This window comes from Sceloporus undulatus, chromosome 1 (genome assembly GCF_019175285.1).
Source record: "Sceloporus undulatus isolate JIND9_A2432 ecotype Alabama chromosome 1, SceUnd_v1.1, whole genome shotgun sequence".
Taxonomy (NCBI): Eukaryota; Metazoa; Chordata; class Lepidosauria; order Squamata; family Phrynosomatidae; genus Sceloporus; species Sceloporus undulatus.
This window is the reverse complement of record NC_056522.1, coordinates 363,760,953-363,787,333: the sequence shown is the minus strand read 5'-3', so window position 1 is coordinate 363,787,333 and position 26,381 is coordinate 363,760,953. Positions and strand designations below refer to the sequence as shown.

The following is a 26,381-nucleotide window of genomic DNA, read 5'->3' as shown; positions in this document are numbered from 1 at the left end:
AAACCCAAAGGGTTTGGTTATGGAATAAGCCTCTGAAATATGCAAGAGGCCACATTAAGTAAAGTCATGTGAAATGCACAAATGTGCTGTTGTGTGTGTTTTGGAATGCAGGTTGGGGATGTTTGGCCAGAAAGGGACTGAGGAGGAGAGGGCGGGCACACGCCTCCTCCCCCCACGGGGCTTAGGTGGAAGCTCCGCCCCTGGTGTGCAGCTCCGCCCCGGAGGGTGGAAGCTCCGCCCTTGGTGTGCAGCCCCACCCCCGGAGGGTGGAAGCTCCACCCCCCGGCTTCGGCCCCTGAGTTGTCTGAGGGACAGCAACCCAGCCCCTGGCTCAAAAAGGTTGCCTACCCCTGGCCTATGGAATGGATTCCACTTGCTGTTCTCTGGACCACAGCCTTCTGGCAGAAAACATACTTAAGTTTATATTAAGTACAGGAACGGAAGCCACAGATCCCCATCCCAATCCTATGTTTTTAGAAGAAATGAAAGGAAGTCACAGACATATCTAGAATTTCTTACTGCTCTTCTACTTCAAACAATGAATTAGTGACTCTGTTTTTTGAAAACCAGTAATCTCAAAATTGTATTTTTCTCTTGGAGAAAAGAGTTATGTGATAGCATTTAGCTTTCTGGATGAAATCAGTTATTAACAGCTTCAAAAATCTTCCAGAAATATATTTTTTCATGTGGTGTTCAAGAGAGATGATGTACTTAATTTAGAAATCCAACTCTCTTTAAAAAATTATATATATATATATATATATATATATATATATATATATATATATGAAATAAAAAAATTATAATTCCGTGAAATCCTAGAATTTCTATGGCAAATGAGCTCACTACTTACAAAACCAAGATTCTCTTACTGACATTTCTGTGATTAATTCTTTGTTACATGAAACTGGAACTTGTGTTACAATATGGTAGATAACTGAAAGCAAAAGATGCCATCTCCCGGAAATTGAAATTTGAGAGTTAATGCATATATTTTTCATATCTGACAAAGAAATAAAGTTCCTTTATGATTTTTGATTAAATAGTGAAGGCTTCTATGGTAGTCTAGGAATCTGCTGGCTCTATCAGCCACAAGCAAGTATTATATTTTTACAAAGAATCAGAACTGTGTGTATGTACACATGAGAAGTCAGAATCATGTAATTTAAGTAGTTTAATCACAGCTCTGTAGATGGGAGGTATTCTTGGTTTTATGTATTTGCTAAGCTAAGAACACCATCACCAGTATACTACTGCCTATGCCATTTGAAGGAGAGGAGAAAGAGTTAAACTCAATCTACATTTAACATTAGAAGCAAAAAATAATTTCCCTCACCTTGAGCCCTCATATCTCCCGTTCCTCTCATATTCAGTTGGGAGCCTCAATGAAAACAATGCCGAAGCACAGAGAAAAGCAGGAAAGAAAAGACAAATCTTACACTAGCATGAATAAGGTTGGCAGCACACTGCACAGTGACATCTCACTCAGTATTAACTGCAATTGTTGGCTTTAAAAACTGAAACAGTATGTAGACTGAAGATATTCAACATGCCTTTGCCCAAATAAAATATATTTGGAAGCCTCAAATGCTTACTGTTAAAACTATATATAGATATTAAAGAAGAAATCTATGTGTAACCCTCCAAAGGAGTCTACTGACAAAGGATTTGCAACAGTGGAACACTGCTCATAGGAAAGTCATTTCACAGGCATCTGTTAGGAAAGCATAAATTGAAAGAACTAAAAATTCATTTTTACTCTAGGTAGCACTAGTTAAAGTTCATGTCACAATTACTAGGCTTTCATCTTTCCTCTGATATATAAATGAATCAATCTTATAATCAACTAATAAATATAATTCACAGCTTCCCAGATATTAACAAGATGGTTCATTATATGTAACTCCAGTCACTTATCATCCCTCAGTTTTACCTGTTGAGGATAAACCCTTTAAAAGAACCCTTTATAAGAAACAGTGTAAGAAACACTTCAACTGCTACAGGGTGGGGTAAAAGGACAACTTGGAAACAAACTGGGTGTGAAAGAAGAATACCATTCATTTCCCAACAAGTAGTTCAAGAACACCATGTTCATGAAAACCTGGACATATTCCAAATCTCTAAAATTAAATTAGCCAACAGAATAGGGAGAAATCCTCTCCTTTCACTGCTAGGTCAGCTTCATCTTACGATTTTGGTTTGTTGAGAAAGGTTAAAGAGAAGGCACTTTGGGAATGGAAAGTTTTGCGCAGAATATTCAAGTTCAGTGCTGCCCTTGTAGCCCTCTGTACAACTTGAATTAGCTTGAATTTGATCAGCTAATCCCAGCAATGCATCCATGGCAGATAATTCTGAATTAAACCACAACTTGTGAGAAATATACCATTTCTTTTTGTAGTTTTCTGTTCTTTTCCTTATTCAATAATGTGTGCCAAACCTGGAAGGAATTTTTTGACCAGTAGAAGATTCAGATCTTCGAAATAATGTAAAGTCTGATGCTTCAGAACAAGAAAATTCAGCAGTACAATTAAATGGATACTAAACATCCACATAGCAAAGTACTGAACACTAATGGAACGCAACACTGGTTGAATTTGCTTGACATACTGTCATACTGTCTTTGAGAAAAGTAGAGATCTGCATGAAAGTATCTTCAGATATAGGGCAGGGGATATTTATATTTATATGGTTGAAGACAAGAAATGTTGAAGATACTCTCTTACCCCTACAATCCATTTCTTTCTCTGTTTAACTGTTTCTGAGTTAAGAGAATTTGAGTTTATCTCAGTAAGATGCCAACATGTTTTAATCTTTTAAGTAAATGGGAAGAAATGCACAAGCTAGAGTGAGTAATGGGCCAAAAAAGGTCTGAGCAAATCTTAAACTGGTAAAATAGGCATAAGGGACCCAGGAGGACAGATTACTTTCAAGAGACTCAAGATTTGGTTACCAGTTATTCTGATAGGATAGAATTAACACACCAGGACAACATAAATGTGTCTGCATTTCATTTGAGCTAATTAAATCAGAGGATAAGGCTGATTATATACCTATACAATTACATATGTATATGTTAAAATGAAAAAAAAGCAATACATAATACATAATGTTAACACATAATACAGTGTTGAAATACTGAATAACTAGAATGAGATATATTACATCTTGTCAAACTAATTTAGGATACTAATTTTAATATGTTAGAATAATATGGAGACTTCTCTTTCAGTAAACCTTTAGATAATAGGACTTTTTGTTTATTGTTCTTACTATTTTGCAGTTTTGTTTACTGTTGCTCTTTTGCTACTTTTAAACAATGATTGTTTCAGTGTGTGTTTGACTATAAAAATATTTTTGAGCATTATATATTATATATATGAATAACCCTTTCAAGCTAAACATGAGTCAACAGTGTGATAAGGCAGACAAAAAAGCCAGTGCATTCTGCAAGAAAATACTATTCAGGTAACAATGCTACTGTGCTATGCACCACAGTTCAAGGTTATTAACAACCTGAAACATGGCCAGAGGAGAGTGCCCAAGACTGTAAAAACTCTGGACACAGAACTCTGAGGAATGCCTTTGGCAGTTAGATATGTTTAGCTTGGGGAAGAGAAGATTGAGAGGTGATATGATAGCTATATTTAAATACTCAAAGGACTGCCATTTAGAAAGCTTACTTTCTACTAATGGATTTAAAGTACAAGAAAAAAGATTCTGCCTAAACATTTGGGAAAATATATTGACCGTAGGAGCTGCATGACAGAATGGACTGCCTCAGAGGACCAACTCTCCTTCTTTGAAGTTTTTGTTCAAAGACCTAGATGACTCAAGTAGCGCTTTAGCTATAATTTCCCTGCAGTCTCTTCCATTCTCTATGGATCTATGATTCTATCTGACAGTCCAATTTACTGCAAATTCTGTAACTGAGCATAATGTCTCGACCTCTGGAAGTGTCTCATCTAGTCTAAGAAGGATGAAATAGGATTTTTTGTGGGTTTTTCGGGCTATGTGGCCATGTTCTAGAAGATTTTCTTCCTGATGTTTCACCAGGAAATGGGGTGGTAGCTGGAAAAAGTTTGGGGACCAATGCCCTAAACTGATAAAATCTGTACTACAAACAATCTAATATAGGAACCCAAAATGTTTACATTAACTCATGTAATCAAAAGTTTTACAAGGAAACAAAGGCAAAACTGTTGATTCACTAAGGGGCAAAACAGACAGCCCCTCTGCTGCAGCTTGGGGACATGTTGTTTAGATGATGCCTGCCCCCATGCCACTGTGAAGCCGTCCACCCAACCACATGGTGGGCGGCTTTGCTGAGCCCTGGCAGCATGGCATTTAGACAGCACATGCCACAGGAGCACCACAAAGAAGCAGCGGGAAAGCTGGCTTTTTGTTGACTTAAAAGGAGCAGCTTTCTGCTGCTTCTTTTTAAGCTGCAAACCACTGGTTTGGGAGCATGGTGTGAAGTTGCCGAAGCCACAACACAGTGCTCAAAGGGGCGGCATCAAGCTACCCCTTCGTGCCTGTCTGTTTTGGCCCTAAGATTACTACAGAGAACTTAATACTTTAACAACAACATTTGGCACGTTGCATTTTATTGTTTTAAAGTAGTATTCCAAATCAAAACATTTGTTTAGAATCTGCAACAAAAGATCTATGCCAAGATGCAAAAGATCATATTTTATTTCAGATCACTTAGGGAACAATAGTATTTTAAGTCAGATGCACCACAAACGGAACTTAGTCACTCCATCTCAGAGCCCCAAGAGGTGAAAACAACAGTCAATGTGGGCACCCTTATATGCATTCCAAGAAACACCCATGCAGACCTTTGAGGTTCATGAAAATGGTAGTGGAAATTCTCAGAGGAGGGGCATTATATAGAAACCAGAAGTCCAAAAATCAGAGTCGATCACCGGTTGGAGGGAAGTAAACAAAGTGACCCCAACATATTTATATTTTTATAAATATAAATAAAAATATAATTTACCCCCTAACTGGAGCAACTTTGTGAAAGAAACTCTGGACCAACAAACATTAACTGAATCCAAACACATGGGATATCTTATTTTTCCCCAGAGTAGAAAAAACTATGAATCTATGTGGCTTTAAAATGTTTTGCAATTTACTGATTTTTTGAACTTTGGGGGAAAATTACTATTATACTGACCCATGAATATCTGACCCACTCATACAGCTGGCAGTTATTTATTAACTGGAGACTTACTGTACTTCTCCCACAGACAGACAGAAAGACAGAGAGAGAGAGAGAGAGAGAGAGAGAGAGAGAGAGAGAGAGAGGTGGAGGTCCCTACTTCAAATATTACCTTTTAAAATATTTATTTCTCTGTCAAATAGCTGAGAAAGATTCCATCTCCAATTCAAAATGATGAAGATTTTATTCAAACAAGATTGCTATCAGGAAAGCTGCATACTGTTCTATTATCAATATCAATATTCAGTGTACTGTTTGAATATTTTTAAAAGCAAAAAACACTCATCTGGGTTCCAAATATATTATTACCAACAGTAAATAAAGTGACAAGGCTCTTTAAAAAAAATTAAAACTGATAAGCAAGCAGTATTACACTTTTAATTGGTATTACTAAACATATCATTCTTCAACCATACGCATGCTAAGTGTATTAGTATAAAGAACAAAATTATTTTGGGTACTATCAAAGTAAGTAAAGTGCACAGGCATGCTTTGCATCTCATTATTCAGGTACCAGAAGATCCACAGGGATTATTATTAGTCAATAATTTTTCTTCTTATCTTGGGTATGTGAAAAGTATTTAGTTTTCAGCAGAAAGTTTAGTTTTGTTTCAATTTTTATTTTAAAGAAAAACCAAGGCTAGAAAGCCAAATTCAATGTTAATTGCAAGAGCTGGTTCTTAAAATATAAATATCCTACCTTTTGATAAACCTGAATGACATGTTTCTAAAAGAAATTAAGCCAAAATAATAATTAACAAAATGTGTTGATATAAAATGAATTGAAAATCCATTCAACATGTGAGACACAGGATGATAAGACTAGCTTAATGAAACGTGAAAGCAACAGTTTTAAATTCACTCTGGAAATAAAAAATGGTTATTAGAATGGAAGTGCCTTTGATAATTTCCTCCCCAAAGTGCTCTCAGTATTGCTTAAATGGGTGAGCCAGCCCCTCCCCTGCACAGCTGGGAATTCTAAATACTGACATTCTCACATACCTATGGCATATATATGCGTGTCCCTGGCTTACGTTCCAACAAAAACATCTGAGGAAGTAGACTGAAGTCTACGAAAGCTCATACTGCCAATTTCTTTCTTTCAGTTAGTCTCAAAGGTGCTACAAGATCTCTCTACATACTGGTAATTATATGAAGATCAATTACGCTTTGTAAGAAGCAGATATAATCTGGATGATTTGAGGGCGTCTTATAAGAAATAGATGGGACTGAGATATCCAGATGAAGAGGAAGGTGAGTGGAAGATTTGCCCCTCCTCACAAGTGTTCCCTATGGACTGAGGGATCGTCCTGAATGGCCTGGCTTGTGACATGGGTAGAGTTCTGCAAAAAACCTGGGCAATGGCATCTTCTGCAAACTGCCTGGTCGTCCATGAGCTTCCCCTCACTTCAAAGGGTCCTTTGACCCTCAGAGAATATTTGAGGCACCACTGGAGACTGGCAAGAAGAAAAAAAATCAGCTTCTAATCATGGGCAAATGCCCATCCAAATGCCTACTAAAGCCCTGGGGGTTCCAAAAGGGAAAAAGTTCATGTAACACTTCTTCTGGAATCTAGAAGAAACTATCATCTTCTAGAAAAAAGAATTGGAAGTCTCTGTCCAACTCCAACCTATGTCCTGCTCTTTTCCCTTCCTGTTTTCCAAGGACAAAAATCACCAATATTTTAAGTCTAATACCTATCTTGTTATTGGGGCACAGTACAAATAGAGCAAATCAATTAAAGCATAAATGATAAATAAAAATAAATTTTCACCTGTTTGTGTATCGAGCATAAAATTGCTGCACTCTGAGGTACAAAGTTGGTATTTTGGCCACTTGCCGATTACTGGCCAAAACAGTGCATACTGGAAAGTAGGCCTGCAAGGCCTTTGATAAGAAGGGGGAAAGCTATTCCTTTTTAGAGCACTTGGAAGCTCCTAGAAAAGAACAACTGTATAAAAAATTTCCACCTGATTTATGGAATGTCGTTTTGGAAATCAAACTATGAACACTTCAGCACATAACTGTGTAACAAATGAATGTCTACAAATATGTTTCCTGCTCCGAAGGACTATTGATGCAAAGGAATAGCTTACTCAATGTGGAAAGTATGCCAATAAATTAACACACCTAATCCTCACCCTAGGAGCCTCAAAGTGAACTGAAATGTTATCTATACTCGCTACAGGCCTCCTACAAATTCCCTCCACCTTCCCATATGACAGGAACATCTGACAAAGCAGACTGAAATCTATAAAAGTTCACACTACCAACTTCTTTATTTCAGTTAGTCTCAAAGGTGCTACAAAATCTCTCTACATACTGATTCTACAGACTAACTGCTATATCTTTGAAAGGAACCTACCTTATAAGTATTCAATCCCCTTAGGAAAACAAAAGTTCCTTCTAAAAAGTCAGGTTGCTGGTGCTTTGGAAAGCCACTGAAGCCAAGAAGGGCAGTCAATGACCATATCTACACGTCTCTAGTTTCATTTAATCTGTGCTGTGTCCAGATTTCCCATCCAGATGCATGGGATGCTGCTCCCATCCCATTCACCAGATGTAGACAAACATGCTGGATTTCCATGAGTTGTGAGGTCTTTGGAATGTAAACAATGACTAATATGGTATGGATATATTAAAATATCAAGGCGACAAAACTGCAATGGGCTATGGAAAATATACCCCAAAGGTTGATCAAAACTACTGTACTAGTTGTGTCTTCCAGGTATTTTTTTCTGAGTTAAAACTGAGCCTCAACAAACACAGAGATCAGCACTGTCCCCTCTGATGTGCCGCTCCTATCCAAGTACTTAACCTACTGTTCTTCAAGTGCTACTTCTTGATACTGTTTTTAGCTAGATGCTCAGGACTGAAACCAGGATTCCCTGTATTCAAATCCCAATGTTTTTGGTCAAGCTACATCCCCTGGTGCCCTGCCTGGTAACATAAGCTGATGGAGGGTTTACTGTAATGAACACTGTTTTAAGTAAGTGGAATGCCTGCCAGGCAATTCCTGACTTTGCCATGTCCACTGAGTGCAATTTTAACATGGAACCCCACCATTAAGGAATAAATGGAATGAGTATGTACATTTTTCCAGTTTCTCATTTCAAGAGCATCAGGCTCAATGATGAACAAAGCTTACACTGTCTGTCTGGTTCTGCCCCTTGAGCTTTTTCACACCAAATCACAACAACTATTCTAAAGCTGGTATTTTGTGCACATTATAGGTGTCACATGATAACAAAGATGTACTTTTCTATGGGTTTTGAAGCTCCTGGTTTGGGCAGCCATTTATCCACTACCAAAAAAGAGGAAATGCAATATCCAAAAGAAAGAAGAAAGTTTTGCACATTTGTCTTATACTACTTATATGCCTGGGTGCCAGTTTAGAAATAATTACTTTTATTTAATATACTGAATACAAATGTAATAGATTTATAGTGGCAAACACTGAAAAAAGGGAGCAAAGTGCTTGTGCTCATTCTGCTTTTCAAGTTATTGCTAACTACTGATGGATAGTTTCAAGGCTCTTCCCCATTCTCAGGATTCTAAGGCAGCCCTTCCAGTAAGAGGACTATCTTCTATAAGGCAGGGTACATGCAAACTCTGCTCCTGGTGTATTCTATAGCGGTGAAAGCTTCTGACATAGCTTTCAAATTATCAAGATTCCTGAGGTGTTCAGCAGGCATGGGTAACTGCAAGTGCAATGGGAGGGGGGCAATTTTTATATCCCAGTCCCCCTGGACTACCCAAAAATAAAGCAAAAACTCACAAGGTGTCTGGAATTTGTGGTGTTGGTTTTTTGTTTTAAATGTTAAACAGTACAGGAGCAAGCTTCCAGGAGCAGCAATTCACCTTCCTTTTTAGACTAGAGATTCTGGAGGTGTTGACAGCCACAAAAACATCCTTAGGGGCTGCATGTGGTCCCTGGGCCACACCTTGCCCAAAGCTTTATTAGGGTAAGTCACAGAGAGAAAGAGAAAAAAAGTTTGCTTGCTGCATGAGGCTGAAACAGAACTCCACCAAAAAGATTCCTAGTTTAAAAGTTAAGTCACTGATTGATTGCCTTACTTAGCATTATAGAAGGCCACTGAACCTCAGTACTTTTGTCCTAAATTACTGACAAAATGATGGTCTATTTTAAAATAGTTTCTATAGTCTTGCTCTGTTAATTTGAGTATTTTCATAGTTTAACTATGCAAATCAGGGTCTTTTTTGCAGGGTCAAATCCTACTCTATTGCCCATTTAAACAGTGCATTCGCAGATTGGAGAGACAGGCTACCACACTTCCTATTCATGTATCTGCCTTCTCTATTTTGTTAGGCTGAGATGATAAGTACCTAACTTTAATACTCAACCTGGTTAGATTCCTTGATAGTGAGAATGTCTGCCCTAGGCAAAATTCTGTGATTTTTTTATTTTTAAAAATACATACCTTCTTGTTAGCTTTGAAGTCAATTTACTGAACAAGTTAGTGGAGCCCCTACTTCGTGTCTGTGAGAGTGGTGTTGCTTCGTGAGAGAGACTGGGCGATGCAGGGGGTCCGTTGTAAGTGGCAGTACGCCGTTCTCTAATCTGGCCATGGAAAGTGCTACGATTGGTAGATCGTCTTGGGAAGTGTATGCGGTCAGGTGTTGTTGCACTACTGATACTGTGAGTTGAAGCAACAGGTGTCTTCTGATCGGTAATAGCACTAAAAGAATATTGGGATGAGTTAAAACCTTTACATGCAGAAATTCAATTCTCTTCAAGATGAAACAATACATTTTACACAGCATGATGGATCTCTACAATACCGTACAAAAAGGATTACAGATTACAATTTAGAGGGAGCATTATTTTAAAATATAAATAATTCATAACTATTAAACAAAAATGCATTATAAGCACAAAGGTTAATCTAAAAATCTGTGTATTTAGGAGAAAAGCTCAGCATAAACAGATTTCATTTTTTAAAAAAATGAAAACACTATTGCAAGAAAGGAAAGGGATCAAATGCTACTTTTTTCTTTTAATGTGAATGTAAGAATTGTCCTTTCCTACACTTTCTCCTTGTGTTAATAATCTGTAAATATTTTTGCAGAGAAAAAATAGTCAGATTGCCTTACAGAAAGACAGTCTTTTAAAAATATCAATTCTAATATTTTCTGGACCATCACTATATGGTAGCATAGGAGGATTTCTGGCAACACTAAAGAAGCAAGGAATACTCAAGTAGTTTATTAAGAAGGGATCACATCACAGACAACCTGGACCACAAGACAAATATAAACAACAAAAATAGGAGGCAAACACACCTCACAGGTAACCTCTAGCATTATCTAGGACTAAAAGTTCTGTAGCACGGAGTTAAGCAGCAGCAGATACTAGTTAGTGTCACCACTTCTTACATAGACCTGAGGTTATCTGTGCCATTGTTTACTGGAGGTAACATCATCTTCGCATGCATAGAGGCTGACATGGACATCGACTTCTGATGTCGCAGCCGAACACTGGTGGAGGATGCAGTATAAACTGTATCAGGGCTAGCTGCATAAACGAACGTTTCAGTCTGGCTGTGAGAGGGTTGGGTTTGGGCAGAGGCAAAAAGAATAGTATGATGGACCAATGACAAACTTGCCGACTACTCTTTAGTAAAAAACAAACACCTTTCCTCCCATACGAATCCTCCATTATGGCTGAATAGTCCATCAGAATTAAATCCATCAAGAGTTAAGGTTTGTGGACAACTATTTGTCTTGCTAGTTACAGAAGTATTAATGATGAACATGTTTGTCAAGTCTGGTACTGTGTATTCTCACTGGCAGAAGTTCTTCAAAGTCTTAGCCATAAATGGTTTTATGATGTAATGTTTTAGGTTGTATTCTGAAGTTTTAATTGGTGCGGGAAGATTGTTGGATGTTACTGGGGATATATGTTGTTATTTCACTGTATTGTTTTTGTATGTTGTGAACCGCTATTATCTACCCAGGAATAGCGGTATACAAATAAAATTTTATTATTATTATATTATTATTATTAGCCAGAAGTTTGTCTTCACCTGAGAAATCAGGGTACAAACAGGAATCTTATGAATGAAAAAGTTGACCTACATCTCAGTTACTGCTTCTTCCTTCTCTTGTTTTTTTGTTATTATAACAGGGTATTTTAGTCATTGTCTGCCTTCAAGTTGTTTCCAACCTATGGAGACCCTAAGGCGACCCTATCATTGGGTTTTCTTGGCAAGTTTCTTCAGAGGAAGTTTGAGGGTTAATTTGCATAACAGAGGTATGTCTCACTCTTTATGTATACAGTGGCCCTTCCCTTATCCAGGGGATCTGTTCCAGACACCCCCCCCCCCATGGGAAAAACATGTATGCTCAAGCCTCACTGAAATGCTGGATGACTATCTTCCACTTATATCAGGCATTTCATATTGGTTACTGTGACGGTTAAGGAACACATCTCACCTCCATTTTGTATTTAATTTGTTTTATGTTAGAATAAAGTAAGATCCAATTCTTAGTTTTTGTGAAAACTTCAGTTTAAAGGTTAATATAGTTTAGGAATCAAAATGTTTGTTGGATTACCAAGGTCAAAAAGTTTAGCTTTGGGAATGGAGCAACATATGCTCAGCAAAGAAAGCACACTGGGCTACAAAATTTAACAAGCAGACAAAAAGAGTTTAACTCAAGGGGAAAAAAACTGGCAAGGGAAAAACAAGAAATTATCTTTTTGGTGAATGGAGGTGCAGACAGAAAAGATACAAAAGCCAAGAAGCACAAACATTAAGAAGGAAGGAAGGAAGGTAGCAAACCAAAAGAAAAGAAAGAGTTAAATCTGTTGGAACTGGAGAACTGATAGAGACAGCTGGGCCATGGAAACCAAAGTCCAGCTTGGACAAGAAACCTGAGTAAACTAGGGACAGGATCTAGTTAAATTAAATGAGAGCATTTATCTCAGGTTGTTATGTTAGTTTCTTGCTCAAATGGTTGTGTACACATATGTGCACATCCAAATTTAAAAACTATTCCTATTGACATTTGTGGCCTCTCTCTCTGGATTTACTTTATGTCAAACAGGGACTCCCATACTATCTAAATCAGATACCCCAAACCTAGACTTTGCAGACTTATTTAGTGAAAATACATAGTAATTAAAACCATACCAAACCATTTTCTATCTGGTGTCAGCTTGAAATCCCACAGGAAGCAAAAAGCAGCACAGATACACTGTTTTAAGGCACTGTCTTTAAAAGTACTGTATTTAAAAGATGGCATTGCAGTCTATAACAATTGTCTACATTTTTAAGGCCTTAGAATGTTCTTATTCAATCAGTTATGATTATTGTTTTTCACATGCTCAGTGTATGAACTGAAAGCTTGGTATGTGGTGACATATAAGCGCATGTACTCAAAATAAGCAAAGACTCCCCAAACTAACAAAATCTGAGTGAGGCTTAAGGATAAAGGATCATCACCACTGGAGATACAAAACAGCACTGCAACAAAAGGTTATCTGAAAGCCTTCCTAATACTTAGCAGTATTATTTATCAGAATCAAACCTTATTTCTTCTGCTTGTACAATCATCAATAAGTGTATTCAGTTTGGGCCGAGACCTTATCTTGCTTCCAAACAGTATTTTGTGACACATTTTGAAATAAATCCAATTGTTATTTCCAATGAATCAATGGGCATCTGTTAAGTCAAAACATGTGCAAAGTCCACTGATTCTACTCTAGCTGGAACTAACAACTGAATTTAGGCCTATGAAATTTATGATGGCATAAGCTTTTGTGCACTAGAGTCCAGTTCTGATACACTAAAGTGTTATAATGTGGTAATGGTACAATACATGTCTAATGAAAGAAAACGAGTTCTTACAGTGCAGTGAATCCCACAAAGTGGGTGGTAAGTCCCCCCTGGGGGCACTGGAAAAATCTGGGGGACAGTGAGGGAAAAGGGGGGCAGCTGGGAGGCCTTCAGATAAAGTACTGGTGAAAGAAAGACAACGGGAACCAGTGACCTTTAGGAGCACGGTGGGGATGGGAGTTGCATGAAACTTCTTTTCAGGGCCCCCTTAAAACCACTGCACTGCCTTGCTGATTGTTTTCTGTGGTGATGTCTCCTGTTTTGTGCCTGCCTGTGCAAGCTCACTCCCATAATCTTTCGCTAGTAGTGGTGCTTGGGAAACTCTCAGAAGGCTTAGGTGCAGGGAATCAGTTTTGTGGCTCACGGTAGTGCCATTTTGGAACAGATTGACTTGACTTGAGTTAGAGCATGTGGCAACAGGGGAGAAGCAGTGACAAAAAAGGTTTTCCAAATCTGGGACCCTGCATGAGAATTGTCAGCTTTGCTGGGTCTTGGCTGGCAAGTTGGAATTGCACCACTGGTCCTGTTTTCTTTAATCAGACAGGGTGAAAGAAGAGGTAACAGAAGAAACAATGTTTGTCTGTGGAGGGGGAGGACGTTTGAAGCTGTGTGGAGAAGACATGTCTCTGGGGAAGGAAAGAGATGAGTATCTGAGACTGATTCTTGGAAAGAGATCTTCACCTTAGAATGGCTTCTGAAGTTAAAGTCTCTCCCTTTCTCCATCCAAGCTAGTCTTCAGTCCAAAGCATGTGGCTTCTGTAAATCCTCTACACATATACCGGATTGAGAATCTTTCCTCTTTGCAACTAGTCACCTTGAGAACAGCAACCAAGCAGTTGCCGAGCGGTGACCAAGAAGTGTCTTGTCTGCACTGGCCTTTGCCGCAAGGCTGACATGGACAAGAGGTTTTTTGGCTGCTGATCCCAAGATGCAAAGGGAGCAGCGTCCGAGATTAGTTATTTTCAATTTGCAGAGAACAGTATATCTAATATCAAGAAATATACATTGTGGGGTGCTAGAGTTGTTGCCCATGAGGAAAAGGTGCATTAGGCTGAAAAAACTTGGATTAAGATCTCAGTGGGAGTCAACCTGCAGATTATATAAATAGGAAAAGGAACTAACTCTGTTCTTACTCATAATGCTCCTTCACTCTCCATCATACCTCTTGTAGCTTAGCAAAATGCTTCTTTTTTCAAAACTGGGAAGGCAGAAGCAAATGATCCTAAAATGAGAGATTGGCTGCAATATGGGGTTAGCCATATTATCTGTGAGATGACTTGGGTCCATTTCCGGAAGAAAGGTGACAGAGAAATGAAATCATAGAATTATAGAGTTGGAAGAGACCACTAGGACCATCCAGTCCAACCCCCTGCCATGCATAAATGTGAATAAATAGATTTGGCTTCCACAACAGAATGCCAACAGTATACAGCAGAAACTGGAGGAAATGGCTGATGGCAAGAGGTTTGTTTTACAGAAGTCTCCAACAGTAATTAATACAATATCACATTTGGGGAGGAGGTAGATTAATAGTTTTGGACCACAGTCTCAGCACATTTAGGACAACGTTTAGCCAAAAAATAAGTATCTGTAGCTCCTAAAGGTCAAAATAAAAAAAAAAATTAAATATTTATGGAAAATATGGCAGAACGAAAGCAAAAGTGGCATTCATATGTGATAAACTGGCAGCACACAGGTGTTCTGTATACCCAACATATTTACTCTAAGAGGCAAAAAAATACCTTACATAATCATATCCCACTCTCTTACTGTAGGAATTCATTTGGCACATGGAGATGTAAGATACTTGTTGGTCTTTCAGCATAGAGAACCCTCACACACAAGAAGAACACCTGCCTCTGACAAACAGTTGATGTATTTCAAATGTGCAATGATTGGAGCCCTTTTAGGAATGAAATATACAATTTTATTCATTTTGCTTCTGTGTGCTGCATGGCTTCAGCATATTACATACAGCATCACATTTTATTTTCCTTAATATGAGTACTTGGCTTTGCCTGTGATAAAACTTTTTGACACTATCCCTCTACCGAATCATGGGCATAACCTAGTCCTATGCACTTTGTAGGTCCTATTCATTTTAGCCGAGAAGAACCATTAAGCATGTGCTTAGCGTTGTAATCCTGTATCAGTTTAATATAACTTGAACTCCCACTATCTCTGAGTAGATATGCAGTTGCACTGTATTCTCATTAAAACTAGAAATATTTAAATTATTGTTGAACTGCCACACTCTCTATATCTAAAGATGGCAAACTGAGACTTACCTAGTGAGAAATTCCATCATGTACCACAGCTTATGCTAAAAAGATATCTTTAGAGAGTGAAAAACATCTATATCCTTTCACTGTTACAATGGCAACCTGAAGAATACAATTATTTATATGACCTTTTTTTCCTTTCAGAAAATGCTTACCTGCTTTCCTTGCCATTTTGAATGACTGAGTGTCTGTCTGTAGTTGTTCTTTCACTACAGACATATGTATTTCGTCGTGTCATTGCTCCAGGTGCAGTATTGTTCTACAATGAAAGGGAACACATCTGTTAATGTCTAGGTCCTATTAACTTATGTACTGCAGCTTACCCTAAAATACAAATCTTACAATGCTTGCTAATGTTCAAGATTCTGCTACTGTTCATTATGAACTTAATTAAATATGTTCAGTCATAAGAACACTACATTCCTTGGGCTAAAACCATCTTTCTGCCATATGGAAACCAAAGATTGTGCTCAAAACTAAATTTTGCAATTTAGTTTAAAACATTTATGGTTCTTCCAGAATAACAGATTAATCTCTTTTCTAATCAAGTTTTTGACAAGAACATAATTCAGAAGACTAGTAGAGACTGTGATAAACCCTTAAAAACTTTATTAAATATACGAAGTAAAAAAAAACATATCCCACACTTTTCAACACAAAATAACCAAGGCTGCAAAGAAAAATACAGTTAAAATAGGAAAAAATGAAAATAGAAAAGGTAGAAGAGCAGAAGAAGACATACAGAGGAAAAGGTAAGTATAAGCCCACTTTAAAAAATTACATTTTATTTGGGGGGCAGGAGCACAATGAAAGTTAAATAATTACTTTGCCTCTGTCTTTATAGAGAAAGAGCGTGGAGATAGGCCCAAGCCACTGATCAATTTTCCAGGAACGACAGAAGAGCTAGCAGATAACAGAATGATTTTTAAAAGTATGAGAGGCACTGAAAGTAGACAAAGCATATGGTCAAATCAAATAAACATGCCCCTAAGTATTCAGGAACAAAGAAAAATGAAAAGTTTTGCAATTTATCTCTTTCTTGAATAGTACAAAAAAAGCAAGAATGGGCTAAATTACCAGTAAGCAACAAGCAACTCCACCCACTATAAACTCAAAGCAATACAAGGAGGATGAGATATCTAAGTCAAAACTGGTAAGGAAATATTGGAAGGACTGTTTTAATGGAAATCTAGTTAAGTTCTATTCTAAGGAAACACTTTGATAAGAACAGACAGATTATGAGATACAATGACAGACATATTTTGTGAACACAAACAGGGACACCATTTTCAATTATCTTGAGGGAACTCCATGAAGATTTATTTCCATTATTTTGTTGTTGTGTGTCTTCCAAGCAGTTTCCAACTTATGGTGACCCTAAGGCAAACCTATCACAGGTTTCTCTTGGCAAGATTCGTTCAAAGGGGGCTTGCCTTTGTCTCCTTCTGAGGCTGAGAGTGTGTGACAAACCCTGGTCTCCAGAATCATAGTCCAATGCTCAAACCACAACACCATGCTGATAAGTGATATAACAAATACTGAAATAATTATTTAAAAGAGTCTGGAGATTAATGTGCATAAAAAAATGTGGAAAGGAAACAAGCTAAATCTGACACATGGCAGATGGTGATTAAGTGTTTATAAGGAGGAAAATAATTTAAGCAAGGAAGCATTTTTATTCCCTGCAATATGGCACCTGCAAAAGCCTGTTCTGTTGACATGGCAATCCCATGAAATTTCACAGGGTTTTCCTTAGTCAGGGAATACTCAGAAGTGGTTTTTTCCTTTCCTTCCTCTGAAATATAGCCCACAGAACCTGGTATTCATTGGCAGTCTCCCATGCAAATACTAACCAGGGCTGAACCTGCTTCCAAGATCATATAGAATCTGGTGCACTGGGGGCTTGTTATCTTGTCTAAATATATCAAGATGATTGAAATCTTGCAGCTTTCAAAACTGTCTTTTACTGAACTACTTTGAGCTTCAAATTAATTAATTTTACTACCACACTTATTTATTGTATTAGCAACTGAGCCTGCAAAAGGCTTACTTTTCTGTCCCTCCTGGAGAGGGAGAAGAAGCAAGATTGAGCCTTGGACTAGTTTGCACATGCTCTCTACTGCTGGAGAGAGGTAAACAACCAAAGTGATATTATACTTAATCTGAACGTGGGATCTGTAATTTTGCCCACTGCTTTCCTTCATGGTGAGGAGGGAGTGAAGAAGTAAGTGTGAGACAGACACCTGCTCTCAATCCATTCAGGGGACAATCCTGAAGGACAGGACAAACTGCAGAAACATAAATGGCATTAAAATTACAGTAACTTATATACTGCCTAAAATGAGAGCAGCTCAGGTTGCTAGAGCACAGGGCCATCCACTGGAGCCTCTTGTTGTGTTCATGTTCCTCTAGGCCTGTAGTGGCGAACCTATGGCATGCATGCCACAGATGGCATGCAAAGCCATTTTTCAGGGCAGGGAAGAGGAGGAACAGGCACACACATGATTCTCCTCTTTCCAGCCGTCCTGGGCCTTCAGCTGTCTCTGGAGAGGTAGTTGAAGGCCCGGGAGGATGTGGGGAAGAAGTCCCACCTCGGAGGTCCTGGCCCCAGAGGGCAGAAGTCCCACCACCAGCACCATGTAACAGCTGGTGCCAGACCACCTTTTAGTTTGGGCACTCAGTCCCTAAAAGGCTCGCCATCACTGCTCTAGGCAGTTCACAACCATGACAATAATACAGAGGATGCAGCTGCACTGCTACCTCTCAACAATTGATACTCAGTGGCAAACTGTTTTGGAATATAGATAATTCATATTGACTAACATTGCTAATAGCTGCAGATGACAAATGCTAATGGTTGCAAACCAAAAAAGCTCCTCTAAGCATATGCCTTACAAGAAAAAAATGTCCATATTCAATCCTTATCACTTCTCAGCTAAAAAGAAGTAAAGAACTCTGCCCACCCTTAAAAAAACTCTGGAGAGATACCGCATGTCAAGAATAGACTCTGTTGGTCAATAAGCATCAATGGTTCCAACTCAGTAAAAAAATGGATGTACAACAGATGGTAAACCTGTATTTATGGAGTCAAGGCTGATTATTTGGCTGAACTCTTTAAAGGTTTGCTTGTGCCTGGGCTGTTCTTGTTTTAGATAGCATAACATATTACAATACTGATATTTTGTGTGGTTTGAAGTCTAAGGGAGCAGGACTTGTGCTGAGAGGAGTCATTAACTTGGTAGAGGTGGAGCTAGTATCTGCTAGCTCTATATATCTAATGCCTCAGTCTCTGGAGCTCAGTGAATGGAAGGAAGGTGCATTTTGTGGCGGCGGCCTGGAATGCTAGTGCTATATAGGATGACAAACATGGATTGTAAATAAGTTGTTGCAGTAACCTGCAATCTCTCTGCTACATTTATCAGGGTGAGATCTTGGACATGGAGCGGGGTGTTATCAGTATGCTGATGACACCCAAATTTGTTTCTCCATGTATCGGACTGTTTCAGTGACCAAGGATGGCATCTCTCCTCTGAATGACTGTCTGAGGTCAGCAATGGATTGGATGAGGGAAAATAGACTTAAATTGAATCCAAATAAAACGGAGGTACTCGCTATAGGCAAACCTAATCCGGAAATGATGATAAGCTCTCCAGTACTGGACGGGGTCACACTTCCCCTAAAGGACTGTGTTTGTAGCTTGGGGGTGCTCCTCGACTCGTCGTTTCACCTGTCATCCCAGATTGACATGACAGCCAGGAGTGCCTGTTATCAGTTTCGGCTGATACGGCAGTTACGCCCCTTCCTGGAAAGGGAAAACCTTGAAACGGTTGTACATTCGCTGGTAACCTCTCGTCTTGATTTCTGCAATGCGCTCTACATGGGGCAACCCTTATGCAACGTTCAGAAGCTGCAACTGGTCCAAAACATGGCAGCCATTTTGGTGACAGGGAGTTCCAAGTTTGATTCTATCACGCCTATCTTAAAATCCCTACACTGGCTGCCTATTAGCTTCCGGGCACAGTATAAGGTGTTGGTTATTACCTATAAAGCCCTACATGGCTTGGGTCCAGCTTACCTGAGGGAACGCCTCCTCCCATATAATCCTACCGGCACTCTTAGGTCCTCAGGGAAGAACCTACTACAGTCACAGAGAACTAGACTAGTAACTACCTCCCAGAGGACATTTGCTTGTGCCACTCCAAAAATCGGGAACAATCTGCCGGATGAGATCCGTCAACTAACATTTTTCGAGGCCTTTAAGAAGGCAATAAAAACAGATCTCTTCCGGCAGGCCTTCCCAAATTGATCCCCTAATTTCACTCTCCGCGTGCCTAAATTGTTTCTCTTCGGACCAATTTGAATACTTTTGATAGTATTATTTTCTTTTTTAATATGCTGTTACCCACCTTGATCCAACACAAGGAAAGGCAGGTTATAAATTATTATTATTATTATTGGAACTTCCGGGGAAGATGGCGGAGTAAGAAGTCGCAAGTCACAGAAGCGGGTGACAAAGCGGCACCATTTGCGAGCTGATTAGCCAGTTTAGAGACCCAATTTCCCTTTAGGGGAAAGGGCTAAAATATCCCCCCGATAAAGGGGATCCGGACGGAGCCCGACGGGGTCTCCATTTGGGAGGATTTCTTTGGATTCCCCTGGCAGCTGGAGGAGTCCGGGAGAGAATTCCTCGGGGACGGAGGGCGAGCCGCGGCCGCAAGTGGTGGCTGAAACCATATTAGAAAAACCGCAGCAGCAAACTCCGCATGGTTCCTACCCCTTTGGGGGCAAGAAAGCTTATGAAGAAGCATGAAATAAAAGATCCTCATGAGCAAAGACCGCACCAGGGGACTTCCAAATCCTAAGATTTGCGGTAAGAGCCCGAGAGTATTTAAAGGGTCCTATGGTAAATAAGCGGATTTAAAAGGGAACCAGGACTTAGAGATTGGTGCTCTGAACCGGGGGATTAAGGAGAATACAATCAGAGGTTCAGCGGAGAAGAGATTTAAAGACCTTAAAGACCTAGAAGGGAAATAAAGCAGAGGGGAAACTCCGCAACGAGAAAGAAGCCGGGTTCAGAAGGAGAAGGGGAGACTCTCGGGGTAAGCGAGAAAGATGGAGGACTGGAGGATTGGACCTTGATGAGGAGAGATACGATGAATTGAAACTACAGAAGCAGACTTTGTTAAAGAGAGTTGAAGTGTGCTAGGATAGCTAAACGAGTGGTAACCGCGGACGAGAAGTTAGACTGTGTAACGAGGACGAGAAGCAGACGAGTAGTCGAGGACGAGAAGCAGTGTACCGAGTTAACGAGGGACGAGATGCAGGTACGAGTAACGAGGACGAGAAGCAGCGACTGAATAACGAGGACGCGAAGCCGACGCGTACGAGGCCGAGAAGCAGACGAGTAACGCGAGGACGAGACATGAAGCAGCGGCTTGGAGAAGCGGAGAGCGGACTTGGACCGGAAGCAGCCTAAAAGAGACACACGGGCCGAAGGGCGGAAGGAAGGTTAGGTAGACTGGAAAGAAAGACTGGTGACCTAAAATTGGAAGCAACGGCGAGGAGGAGAGCTCCTGATTCGGGAGTAGAAGTTTATTTTGGGTCAAATTTAAATTAGTAGTAGGAGAGGGGGGTAGTAAACCAAAGCCCTTACCTTTGCGTTGCAAAATAACCAGTCAGCGTTTCAAAGTTTTCACGGAGAGAGTGTAGTGAAGGCGAGTAGCTCAGTGTGTATAGTTTCGTGTTGGGTTAGTTATTAATGGGCGGAGGAGCGGCGCTAGAGGAAGAAGCCGAGCTTTGAGATCAAAGGAAGGGAGAGTAGAATATATGTAGAAAGAGGGAAGCCTCTTCCGGTACGGAGTCTTCCCAGCAGACGAAATCGTGCCACCCAGTGGGAACGAAGGTCGATAGTACACTGCTCTCGTACTGCAGTAGAATAGGTGATCTGGTTTCGAATAGTGGATATAGTGGCACAACTGTTGGACAATGGATTATTGCACTTTGATCCCCTTTTTTAAAACCTATATGTACATTCTATATTCGTATTTGCTTAGTTAGAGCATTTGAGTCATTAGAGCATGGTTGAAGAGTGAATATTCTGAGTCTGGAGTAGGAAAAAAAAAAAGCAGATATTTTTTTAATAGGGCACTGGGTTTATTGTAGAAGAGGAACAAAAATAACAGACCGATTAATCATACTGAGTAAAATGCTTTACCACAACATATACCATGACTTAACAAGGGGGATAATGGCCATAAGGGAAAGAGAAGCCCTCACGCAGAGGAACCACAGAAGACATTAAGGATCCATTACCGCGTCGATAACCCTCCAAGACGACCCCATCTGACTAATGACTCGAGACCCTCACACATGTCCCAAAACTCCGGCCGCCATACCTCCTCTTCGACCCTCCATTAGACTCCTAGCACTAAAGACACCGGACTCTAATAGTAAAATTTTTGGACGAGGCTATTCTTTCAAAGAATTGAAGACACATGGTTAGACAAGAGATTTAAAGATTCAAGGGTCTATGATATTTAAACGCGCACGATTTTCCGAGCTGAATCGATGACGCCTTTCTCCCCGCACCTCCCCCCGCCCCCCTCCTATCTCCACACCCTTCCCGCCCTCCCTCCTCTCACCAACCCCTCACTCACCCTTGCCCACTCTCCCTCTCTCCCCTTCCCCCGCTCTCACATCACTTCACCCCTCTTCTCCTCCCTCGCCCTCATCCCTCTTAAACAATTACTATTGAGATCCCGCGACCCATCCGAGTGTCCATGATATGAAGAACCCATCCGCACTCCACCCCAAAAGATTGGCGCCGATCTTCATGTAGACCCTCCCTCTCCCAAGAACCTGCCATCGAGTTGTGAGCACTCTCCATCCCCTCCTTACATCTCCCTAACAACTAAAGACTCGTAGGATCGGAAAAGACAACAAAAAGCATGCGAAATAACCCTTCAGATGCCTGAAAGAGGCCAGCAGGATAGGACACAAAATGCTATCAAAATTCGAGGATTAAGAAACAACTTCAACGAAAAGTTTGTATCGACCAGGTTATTCCAATGCTGGTGCTGAACTTACTTATGAGTACAACAGACTATGTTGTGGACGCCTAGTGTGGACAAGATCTTCGCATTAATTCTACTGTTTTGGTCAGCGGAGAAACCGAAATCTGCTCCAGTGATGTCGTGGTGTACTTTATGTAAGGGTGAGTTCAAGCTAAGGTCTATCCAAGAAGAGTTACGATACGAAAGAATGTGGACAATATGATGGTAGCGCGAGTGAAATTAAACTTTTTACAGATGTGCCGTCGGAGGAATCGTTAAGGAGAGGAGCGAAGCCTACCGTTAGCTAACCGAGGCTGTAGTGTACAAGTGAGGGAAGAATTAGATACAGGTGGGAACCTCTGTGAGGGTATCTTGTTTTTTTATGGAAGCAGAAGGGACGAAGGTTCGATGTATCGGACCGATACGGCTAAGCTTTTTTTTTCTATATAGTAATTGTTCAGAGAGGAGGAAGACGGAACAGGAGGACGGGGGGAAATAGAAAGCCAGAAAGTGACGAAAAGATGACGGTTTTCCAGAAGGAGAGGAGAAAGAAACCTTGATACTGGCAGAAGACAGTGTATAGATGCGGCAGAGTTTTACAAGATGAGAGAAAGGAGCGGGTGTTGGAGGAGGAATATGCAGAGGGAGATCTTTATCAAAGCGATATCCAGTTCGGATACAGAGACAGAGCGGGGCAAAGAGCGGTAAGAGGGAACTCGGCGCAGGAGACGAAATCAGGCGTATAACCAGCTAACTAGGATAAGTATAAACAAAGATGACATCCTCTCATGGAATGTGACGGGAGATGAACTCTGCATACATAGAGACGGAAAATTTTTCATGAATTAGAGAAAAGAAAAGAGTGAAATAGCTAGTTTATACAGAACCCAGAATCAGATTAATTAAAAGACACCAAATATATTCAGGATCCAAAAAATTGGGTCAAGTAAGCATTGATAGTTCAGGAAAGAAAAAAATAAAATATGGCATGTTGCAGGTGGGCCATTTTATTGTTTAAAAATATCAATTCAGCATGGACATATTAAGACGTTAAACGGGAGATATATGGAATAGAGATTGAACTAAATGCTCAGGATAGGTAAGAGAACTTTGGATGTTCTGGGGGATCTATGGCCCACTACAGAATAAGCAAATTCTCCACAAGCAGCTTTTGAGTAAAGAACTACAGAAGGAACCGGATTTGATCAGCAGATCGATATGGGAGATTGGAACGGCGGTAGTAGTGGGGTATAGTATGTGGGTGAGTCGATCTCGGTGTTTGGGTAGTAGATCACACAATCGACAGACAATTCAAAGAAAGATAAATTCAAAATTCGAAGGGGAAACTGCCTAATAATTCTTTGATTCCAAGATACTTCTGCCATCGAGCCCTATGGGGAGAGGAGAATTTCACATTGAGGGTGGATTTAACATGTTGTCTTTCAGCCCCTCACAATGCGGCCTCAAGGACTTGATATGTTCTTCCTTTACAAAAATTTCCTACATTGAAAAATCTAGATGACGTGTAGAATAAAAGTGAATAACTTGACGGATCACAATCAAGTAGTATTAGGAAATAAACCACTGTATGAGGGGATTTGTCCTTGGAGATAAATGAGAATGTTAAAGGAGGAGAAAATTCTAGAAACAAATTTAGAGGAGTAACAAATGTAAGTTTATTTCAAAGAGAATAGCGGACCCCAGTATACAATAGAAAGAATCTGGGATTGCTTCAAAAAGCCAGTTGATTAGGGTCATCAATGAGAACGGGGAGAAAAGAAAAGAGAAAGGATTTAGAGGGATGTTTGCCAAAGATTGCGGAAGAAAGTCAGGAAAAGGAAAAAACTGAGTTGAAAATAAATAGAGCGTGATAGGGCATCTGGGGGCAAAAGCAAACAGGCTCAAAAGATAACAACTAAGAGTGCGGAAAAAGCAAAGCGGATCAATTAAAACGGGACGAGGATAATTAGAGAGGAACGAAAAGAAAGATGAAATTTTTAAAAACAAAAAGGGAGGGGGCGGTTGGGAAGATGAAGGTTGGGAGCTACCGTGCAAGGAAGTCAGGGAGGGTAGAAGGAAAAAGGAAAACCACAGGGATAGAAGCGAAAGGAGAGAGAAATACGAAAACCGACACAGAATGGCGAAAGACGAGAAAAGAATCGTCAGAAAATACTGATCAAAATGCAACTATATAAAAATCAACAAGAAGGGAGAGGAAAGGGGCGCTAAAGAGATACCGAAATATTTGGGCGGATTTAGACAAACTTATTAAATTAACCTACTAGAGGAGTGAAACGGAAACAACGTACTCAACCGGAGCTATCACTAATGGAGAGTAAAACAAAAAAAAAGAAAATGAAATTAATGTAATATGATATAAATGGAAAAATCCCCCCGGGGCCTCCTGACGGATATCTCCCGCTGGCTAGTATAAGAAATTTTGTGAGGCTTATGTGCACCACTCCAAATAAACATTTAATGAGCTCAACACTGCGGGGCTTCCCGATACATGGAAGGAGTCTAATGTGTGGTTGGTGATACGACATGAGGACAAGGATACTAACACATATAAAACCACAGGTCTAAGCATCTATAGACCAATACCTTTGCTGACAGTGACTACAAAATTTTTTGCATTATTAGTATCGTGAAATAGGACTAAAAACAGATAAAACTAAAAAACTTGGAAAAAATGGATTCATCAAACTCAATGTGGCTTCCTCCCAAAGAGACATACAAAACAACACAGAGAACAATATAAACTTTAATGAATATCTGGAAAAAATCCGGGGGGAAAAAAGGAATCAGCCACTTTGTTTTCAGCCGCGGGGCGAGGAAGAAGGCCTTCGCTAACTTAATTGGTTGTTTATTTGGAAACTTATTTGGATAGAAAGAACATGTGGGATTTGGGAAGACAATATAGTACCGTTTTGGCATTAAGCAAAATATACAAGGACCAAAAAGCAAAATTAATAAGTACATGCCATCCCCACAAACAGAAGAATTTAAAATAGAGAAGGAGACGATGCCAGGGGTTGTTCCGTCATCTTCCGCTTCTATTTATCATGTGTTAGCGACACTTATGTACGAAGATAAGGAAATGAGCGAGTAACCAAATTACAAGTGAACTATGCAAATTAAAAAGGCAATTGAACCAAGATTATGGCAGTATTGCGGCCGCGATTTTTAGTAGCATTATAACAGAAGGACCCTTGAAAACTTATTCTAAAGCATTGAACTTAAGTTGAACAGTATGGAAACTTGGGGCTGGGCCTTATATAGAAATTAAACAAATATAAAACAGCATTGTTAACACTGATTAGACGCGGAGGAAAAAAGAAATTGTAATGAGCTAACAAATATACAAATACAGAAAAAAGTTAAGTATTTAGTGTCTATTCGTAGTCACTAAATCGGAATTCTGAACTATTCGAAAAACAATTATAAGAGCATATGGCAGGAGATAAAAAAGAAACTGCTAACAAAAGGGGTGACCTAAATTGAATTACTTTGATGGGAAAAATTTGCTTTTAAGTAAAGATGAATATGTCTTCTACCTAAATTATGTATTATTACGCAACAATCTACCGTGGGATATTAAATGAGACAGTTTCAATACAATGGAGGAACGGATCTACAGAAATCATTTGGTCATAGAAGGAAATCAAGGAATAAAATGGAAGATAAGCTAATGGTGATGGCAGGAAAGAGGAGTGCCTTTCACTCCCGATTTAAGACTATACTTTCATGCACTTGCCCCTGACTGGATATGAGATGGATCAAATTGGCTACTGAAAATTGCGCTAACTTTGGCAGAAGGCTTCACCATTCTATACGGGTGGACGCAACCTGTTGGTATGGTAAACTAACACAAAATAAAGATATTCATATGACCATATATTAAGAAGGCTTTTATTGCGAATTTGGACCTAATATAAAGGGGACAATTTACAGACAATCACCG

General features: G+C 39.7%; 2 protein-coding genes across 6 annotated transcripts in view; both read right to left on the bottom strand.

Moving 5' to 3' along the window:
• LOC121934963 (cytochrome c oxidase assembly factor 8) overlaps positions 1–26,381 on the bottom strand; it is a 723,331-nt gene that overhangs the window by 285,934 nt on the left and 411,016 nt on the right. The gene's annotated exons all lie outside the window — the stretch shown is intronic.
• MARK3 (microtubule affinity regulating kinase 3) overlaps positions 1–26,381 on the bottom strand; it is a 95,803-nt gene that overhangs the window by 3,018 nt on the left and 66,404 nt on the right. For 2 of the 5 annotated variants that reach the window (XM_042475792.1, XM_042475810.1), the window contains 4 exons: positions 15,521–15,624; positions 9,667–9,924; positions 5,925–5,951; positions 1,337–1,381 (listed from right to left, as the gene is read on the bottom strand). In XM_042475792.1, the coding sequence (XP_042331726.1) occupies positions 1,337–1,381; positions 5,925–5,951; positions 9,667–9,924; positions 15,521–15,624 (434 nt within the window). The remainder of the gene's footprint in view (positions 1–1,336; positions 1,382–5,924; positions 5,952–9,666; positions 9,925–15,520; positions 15,625–26,381) is intronic. The other 3 variants (XM_042475801.1, XM_042475817.1, XM_042475825.1) reach the window with 3 other exon arrangements.